The sequence below is a fragment of the Trachymyrmex cornetzi genome, unplaced genomic scaffold (genome assembly GCF_001594075.2).
Source record: "Trachymyrmex cornetzi isolate Tcor2-1 unplaced genomic scaffold, Tcor1.1 scaffold47, whole genome shotgun sequence".
Taxonomy (NCBI): Eukaryota; Metazoa; Arthropoda; class Insecta; order Hymenoptera; family Formicidae; genus Trachymyrmex; species Trachymyrmex cornetzi.
This window is the reverse complement of record NW_017299509.1, coordinates 1,065,268-1,073,301: the sequence shown is the minus strand read 5'-3', so window position 1 is coordinate 1,073,301 and position 8,034 is coordinate 1,065,268. Positions and strand designations below refer to the sequence as shown.

General features: G+C 29.2%; 1 protein-coding gene and 3 non-coding genes across 5 annotated transcripts in view; 3 read left to right on the top strand and 1 right to left on the bottom strand.

Annotated features, from left to right (window-relative positions):
* The first annotated feature begins 852 nt into the window (after positions 1–852).
* TRNAG-UCC (transfer RNA glycine (anticodon UCC)) lies at positions 853–924 on the top strand. Its single transcript has one exon. It is a non-coding gene; the product is annotated as a tRNA-Gly (tRNA).
* Positions 925–1,198: 274 nt separating this feature from the next.
* On the top strand, positions 1,199–1,270 carry TRNAG-UCC (transfer RNA glycine (anticodon UCC)). The gene has a single exon. It is a non-coding gene; the product is annotated as a tRNA-Gly (tRNA).
* Positions 1,271–1,408: 138 nt separating this feature from the next.
* TRNAE-CUC (transfer RNA glutamic acid (anticodon CUC)) lies at positions 1,409–1,480 on the bottom strand. The gene has a single exon. It is a non-coding gene; the product is annotated as a tRNA-Glu (tRNA).
* A 550-nt stretch (positions 1,481–2,030) lies between these two features.
* The window catches only part of LOC108765102 (apoptotic protease-activating factor 1), an 11,485-nt gene continuing 5,481 nt past the window's right edge, over positions 2,031–8,034 (top strand). For both annotated transcript variants that reach the window (XM_018513651.1, XM_018513650.1), the window contains exons 1-5: positions 2,031–2,695; positions 5,914–6,197; positions 6,402–6,588; positions 7,159–7,296; positions 7,393–7,704. In XM_018513651.1, the coding sequence (XP_018369153.1) occupies positions 6,010–6,197; positions 6,402–6,588; positions 7,159–7,296; positions 7,393–7,704 (825 nt within the window). In that variant the 5' untranslated portion in view covers positions 2,031–2,695; positions 5,914–6,009. The remainder of the gene's footprint in view (positions 2,696–5,913; positions 6,198–6,401; positions 6,589–7,158; positions 7,297–7,392; positions 7,705–8,034) is intronic.

Genomic DNA, 8,034 nt, shown 5'->3' with positions numbered 1-8,034 from the left:
CTTTGTGACGAAATTATTATATATATATGTATGAATTTGTTTGTCACATCTGAAATTATTAATGTATTAAATTTTGAAAGCAATGTAGATAGACTTTTATTTAAAATAGATGAACAAGTTATTTCAACAATATTATTCGACAAAATAATAAATATAATACATTGTTTTGACGAGTAGAAAAAAAGAAAATTATTTTTATTTGTTTTTTATTTGATAAATTGATAATGTAATATAATCTTTACGTGTTCTTTAAAATCATCGGTATATAGTTTGTGACCAATATTTTGAATTTAGATAACGGAGATAAACGATTATTTTTATCTGCTAATAAATATAGTATGAGTCTACACGCTTACAATAAATAGATATATGTATATACAAAATCAAGAGTGTATGCTTAAATCAAATAATTTCGTAGACTCTAGAGCTCAATTATCAATTTTTCTACTAATTGCGTTTATATTATACAATTTGTATCGCGTACATGATTTGTTCTCAATATTCTTTAACAAATTTCATATTTAAATTTTATGCTTTGCTTATCGAAAAAAATTTATTTATATCAAATTTTAACAATATTATAAAAAAATCGACAAAATGAAATTCTTTTTTGTCTTCTAAGGTGTAGTGTTCTGCAAATATTACATATATTTCTAATTGGGATATATTGTATTATTTCTGCTCTTGAAACTAAATAAATATATACAAGTTGAAAGGAAAAAAGGAAGGTAGAACGATTAAGTACAGAAAGTTATAAAGAGCAAAATTATTAATTATATTGTTCAAGAAGAAAAATCATGAATCAATGTCCTTCGACAATGTGTACACTTGTATGGAAACTACTTTCCAACTGCGATGGTGGTGTAATGGTTAGCATAGTTGCCTTCCAAGCAGTTGATCCGGGTTCGATTCCCGGCCATCGCAGGGGTTATTTTTTTATTTTTCTTTTTGTAAATTTATATATAGAGCGAATATAATAAAAAATGTAATAAATTAATTGTCATTGCATCACCACGAAAAAACTCATAAAATTTTATTAATCACATTTACAATACAATGGCAATCGTCATAATGATCGTTTTCCGAGCAATTAATTTGGATTCTGAATCGTTCCAGGTGTTTTTTTTATTTCGATTTATTTCTCCGCCATGTTGAATTGAGTACCTTACATTCGTTCTAAACGAACTGACTTGCATCTGCGATGGTGGTGTAATGGTCAGCATAGTTGCCTTCCAAGCAGTTGATCCGGGTTCGATTCCCGGCCATCGCAGGTTTATTTTTTGCCACTCGTATTAATGTTTTTTTTATTATTTAATTTAAAATTTACGAGAGTGAATTTTATATAAAATTGTTTGATGTTTAAAAATTTATTAACAGTTATATTATAAATTTGAACAAAAACAAAAAATTCCGATACCGGGAATCGAACCCGAGCCTCCTGGGTGAGAGCCAGGTATCCTAGCCACTAGACCATATCGGAGTACATTTCCAGATTCTCCAATGCTCAAACATTTCCTAGTACGAATAAAGCATTTATCAATAAATCAATATAAATTATTTAGGATCCATATAAATTTCAAAATATAAGAGTAGCACAATTATTATTTAAATATCAAAGGGTTTCAATTATATATAATGCTTGTTTTATTTACAGCATGTCATATTTCCTTCAATTAACATTTAAAAGTCTGTCCTAGACTCGTACCAAGAAAACTTTCATATCAAAAAGTATCGTATTTAAGCAGTTATCTTTTTGTTATCCTTGAATAAGCTATCTTTTCGTATGTTTACTTTGTGTTGGATGTTCGATTAATTCGTTCAGTACACACTGTAGTAGCAGGGTGCAGCACTGACGTTGTCCTACCATCGCGTCGGCCGTCGACCAGCTGAATCAGCGCCATGTTGCCATGACTGTCTGATTGCAGTGTATGAGTGCAGCTCAGTGCAGTTTCTCGACGATGCGTTGTAACTTAGCAGTGCGAGATCCATGACTTCGTACGACTGCATTTTTGTAAATTAGATGTGAAAAGACTTGCCCTGCTGGGAACATACTTCTGCCATTACCTATCTCTCGAAAACGTTTCGATAACATTGTTAAAGTCATTATGCGTCTTTGTGTCGCGATGTTGATGGAAGACGGAAGGACAGTGTTCATACTATCACTTTACAGGGATGCCAGATTTTGGCTTGTGCTACCTTAACGCGTGGTGGGGGAAGAGTGGTGGTAGTTGCCGATAGCTGATAGCTATAGCGTATGCTATCAGCAACTATAGCATTGACGAGGCACGGCAACGTCGCATTTAGATCCCCCGTAGAGCTGGTAGGATCAGTTTCTGGTAGAGCGCACGAATGTTGGAAGGTACCTGTTCCTCAGTCGCGGAGTGTTAATCGTGGAGTAGGCAGGTAGAATCATTGTCACGTTAGAGATTACTCACATTTTCCCGAACAAAGCACATTCATCCCTACAAAAGATTAGTAATTACGAGAGTAGTTACATCCGCGTAATCAACTTGAAGTGAGCATCTCGACGGAAGGGTGCGAAACGGCGCAGCAGCATCTTGTTTAAGGAAAGAAGAATGGTAAGAAAGAAAGAAGAGGACAGGGGTATTGTCACTTAAAGAGGATGAGAAAGACCATTGGTCAAGAATATTAAAATGGCGATTATGGGAAATGCATGAGAAAAAAAAGAAACTTGGTAAGTCGGGAAAGAGAGCATTACGGATATTGCGTATCCCGATCCAACACTTGATATATAAAAATAATATTTAATAAAAGAGAAGAAAGACATTTATATTCCCTTTTAAGAATATGATTTACGTTTAATAATTGTGGAAAGATAAGGTCGTCTTTATTATTCATAATAGAGCAAAAAATCCTTTATACGTCTTTCCATCGTGTCGATCGCGAATGCGGGATTCTCGAGATCGTTTACTCGCGTCTACATTCGCGATATTCGTTATTCGAAATATTATTGAAGATAGTTGCGACTAATAGAATTTTTTGAATTTTTTCCCTAGTATTTTTCTTGTTATTAGTTTTACCTTTTGCTTTACAGAATGTATCGGAAATTAAATATATCGGAAATATAAATGAAACGAAAGTGTGGATCGGAAAATTAATAATATATTTATGCTTCAAGCTTTAATTTTTATGCTCTTATAATAATTCGTTGAATTTATCTTAACAGTGGTTTTAATTTAAATTAATTAAAGGAATTATAAATAAAATGTTGAAATTTACTTTTACCTTTTTAATAGAAAATGTATGACGCAATTAACATACAAGCTTAATAAACGCATATATATATTGGTAATTTTTCAATTTCTTAATTTATAATTTTCTGTTTTTAAATGAAGATGTGTTAACATTTTTCGTCTTATTCTTAAATTTATTTTTCGACGAATTTTCTTTTCGGGCGTAAATGTCTCCCAAGCATACGTTCGTAAGAAAGAAAGAAGAATATAACGATGAAGTAAAAATGATAAAGATAAATGTATTACTATTTTTTCAATTTTTTACCCACACAGCACAAAGCTCCAATTAAGTTCCCGATTAAGGGACTTCATTTTGAATTCTCGGGGAGCTTTTAAAATTCGACAAAATGGAGTTCCAACTTCCAAGGAGTTCATATTGCTGAGCTTCCAGGGAACTTACAAAATTCGATTAAATAAGCTTTCAGAGAGTTCATTTTATTGAGCTTTCGGGAAACTTATAAAATTCAACTAAATAAGCTCTCAGTGAGTTCATTTTGCTGAACTCTCGGATAACTTAAAAAGAGCTCCTTGCGAATCAAAATGGAGAAGCTTCCAAGGAAACGAACTCTCAAAAGCAGACATAGAAGTTCCCGAGAAGTTCTTTTTGAAGCTTAAATGAAGCTTACAAAAATTTTATGAGCTCTCTGGGAACTCCCAGGAAGCTTTCCGTATTGTGTGGATAATTTTTCAATTTCTTAATTTTAGTATTTTTCTATTTTATTTTTTTCGAAAACGAAAATTTAGACGACAACATTTGACTTTTTCTTAAATTTATTTTACAGTGAAACTTTTTCTGGTCGTATATCTCTCCCGAGATACACATTCGTAAGAAAAAAAGAAAAATATAAAAAAATAAAGTAAAAAAGATTGATAAAAGTTTTATCAGTGTTTGAAGTGGAATTAAAGATTTTACGCAGGAATATTCTATTCCTTGAACACCTTTATGATAGATGAAATAGTTACTGCGTTTTCGTAAATTAAGATAACCTATATCTTTTATTTGTGACGCAAATTACGTTTATAATTATTAGTATCCTTCATAAGTTTGGGGACACCCTACGTTCTACAGGTTTGTAAGTAAGTATTTAATTTAAAAAAGACGATATAAACGTACGTATGTATGTACTTTTATTTCGTCTTTTTTCAATTAAAGATTTTATAACATGCTATTAAAATATGGAATTTTTATTAAAATGCGATTCATACGAAATTTGATTCTTCGGGGTAAAAAAATTTTACAATTTTTATGGAGTCTGAAATCAACTTGCGACTCAAATAGTTTACCACTTTTATAGAAACCGTTAAACTACAATTAAATAACCTGTGTATATAAAACGAACACAAGTACGACATTGCAAAACAAGTGACATACATATAAAGAATAGACCAAAGCGCGAAATTCAATCTTGAACACTTCAATGTTGTGAAATAATTGTCCAACATATTTTCGGCATGAATAAGCTTATAGGTATTCTAGATAAATGTTTATCGTCATTTAGACGTCTTATGAAGTATTTAAACATTTTAAACCAAAAACATGTATAAACAGATCGTTATCATGTAATGGCTTTCCTGTAAAACGTAGGGTGTTCCCAAACTCCATAAGTTTTAGGATAAATACAACTAATTAAAATAATAATAATTTATTGTTTAATTAAATCTCAAAAAGTTAACATTACTAGGGTAACTGTTCCTATTAATGTGCCTTTTAACCAATTTGCTTATTACTGAATTAATTATTAAATATTGTAGCTTTAATTTTATCTGCTTGCAATCAATATCGGTTTTTCAACTACTTCTTTTTCTTATAATATTTCTTTAATCTAAAAAATGTTAATACTTTATAATGCTTTTGACAAAAATAGAAAACATGCTTTGTCTCTATTAGTGAGTCCTCTAAACGGCAATGGCCCTATTAATGTTCTCCCAATTTGTGTGCCTATCCACATTTGACTCATTTTAACATATAGTTATTAAAACAGGTAATAAATTTAAGCTAATTGTTTATGTTAATATTACATAAATCATTATTTCAATTGTATTTATTTCAAAGTATACTCATAACACAACGTTCACAGCTCCAATACAGGGCACATTAATAGGGACAAGCTTAAAATCTTGCGATATGTATATTACTGGATTCACATAAATTCTTCATATCTTTCGAAAAATATTTAAAATACTTTATAAAATTAAAATTAAAACAAGGGCTACGAGCCAAGCTGGATCTTAATGCTAGATAAACTACAATAACATAAGTTTGTTAACAAACGTTTCGACCCCTATTGGGTCATTTTCAATGTTGAAATTACAATTTGAACTCAACGACTCATTTGAAAAACAATCACTTGCGAATACATATCATGATTTAGATGGTAATGTAATAAAATATAAATTCAACATCCTGTAAAATTTCGTTATGGATGGTTGTGAGTAAAATACTTTAATGCTCAAAAAATAAAATTATCTTTGGTATCGTATGCATTAATAATTTAACTTAACAAAAAAATATTTTTTCTTTTATATATATATATATATATATTAAAGAGATTTAAAATATTAAACAATAAATTATTATCTTAATTAGTTGCATTTATTCTTAAGTATGAAATTATCTTAAAAAATATATCAAAATATCAGAGATAATTATTTGTTTCAGAGAATTGCACTGAAATTTGTAGTAATTTGTATTTAAACCTCTAAAAGTAAATAAAGACAATTTGGATTGCGCATTATCTATATTGTGATAATAAAAATGGAAAAATTACATAAAGACATCCTCATTCGTTTGAGGAAGAATGTGATTGACGATTTAGATGTAGATAATGACATCATACAACCTTTAAGAAATGAATACATCTTAACAGAAGACCATATAAAAAATATTTATATTGGAGCTACTAAAGAAGAGAGGGCAGCCAAATTGTTGGATATACTACCACTGTATGTATATTTATATATATTTCGTGTTATATTCGCACATATATTATGCAAAATTTTACATTTTTTTATTTTAATGTTATTGTATTTACTAATAATAGTAGCCATTGCATCTCACAAATCATTTTTATAATTTGCATTCTTATTTAACGATGCAGTTTACATAGTAAACTGATTTCATTAAGTGTTTGTGTTAACATTTTTAAGATGTGGTGCAAATGCTTTTGATGTCTTTCATCAATCCTTAAAACATCACTACGACTGGCTTAGTGATGAAATAGATATAATGTTAGGCAATTATTATGAAATAGAAACTAATGGAGTAACAGATTATTATGCTGGGCCTCTCAACATTCCACCTCTTTCTCCATTAACTGTTACCAGGGAAGAAAAGGTACAATTATCATACTTATATGATATTAAGAATTACTCTGATTTTATCTCTTAATTGTGGTTATATTGTCTCAGTGATAAGATAAAGTTATGAACTATAAATATCGATTATTTAATTTCATTTATTCCTCTGTTGCAAATTTCTTATTGCATTATGTTTAGAGGCATTGTGTTATTGCTACATTGATATAATCTTTAATATTTTTTTTAATAATATAGATAAGTCGGCTTTTATTAAAATTTTCTAATAACATATTTAATCTAGCGTCATTTAAATGTAACTTATTATAATAGATAATTTAATTCTTATTTAGTTTAACTATTCTTCTTTATGCATACGAATGTGGAAATATTACGTAAGTTTACATAAACTTTATCAGTGTTTTTCATTATATATTTGTATACATAATACACTAGCAATTTGTCCATTAGGCACATTAGACATGCACTTAGATATTAGTTTTCAAATAGTTAGTAATCTTAAAGTCACAATTCGCCTCTTTGCATCATAATAAATAATTCCGATATATAAAATGAAAACTATGTATTATGTAATACGTTACATTTTCAGATTAACCAGTTAAAGAAAGCTTTACAAGAATTAATTCCCACAAAATACATTGCGTTACATGGCATGAAAGGATTTGGAAAATCATCTCTAGTTGCCAGTACTCTCAAGGACGTAAAATTAGTGAAACATTTATTTTCTGTATGATATTTTTCATATTATATTAAGTTATATTAAACATATAGTATATGATATTAATGTGTTATAGTTTGCATAAAAATATTTTTTTTATTTTAGAATCAGGTCTACTGGATTAAATTTGCAGATGATGTTTCACTTGATGAAGAAATATTAATTCAATTAAACACACTTTATTATGATGTGAGAAATTTAGAAATTCAACCAGAATTGTTTACTTCACTTGAGAGAAATTCTCTGATTCAATATTTGAAATGTTATTTTAATAAAAAAGAAAATTGCAATGCTTTATTGATTCTCGATGATGTTCATAATGAACAAATTATTAACACTTTTGACTTCCAATGTAAAACTCTAGTTCTTACTGATAACATCGATGTTGTATTGGAGAAAAGACCTAAGATAATAGAGGTAACGTTTTTTATTGTATTTCTGATTATTATAGATTATTATAGATGTATAATATATTTTAGGGGGAATTTAGGAGGATTTTAGTAGCGTTTCAGACTGACTGTGTTGAAAGTTGGAAAGTTATCGGCGCGCAATCATATCTGAAATAAATTTAATTGTATTTTATTTAATTGTATTATTCGAAACGTCTAACTGTGACCGAAATGATGGCGTTCTCTATCGTATTTGATGTAGGATAAGTCGGGGGAATAGGCCACACTTAAGCGAAATTAGATATTTTAGTAATTATTTGTTCAATTTAAAATAATTTTACATACTGATCTTTTTCTT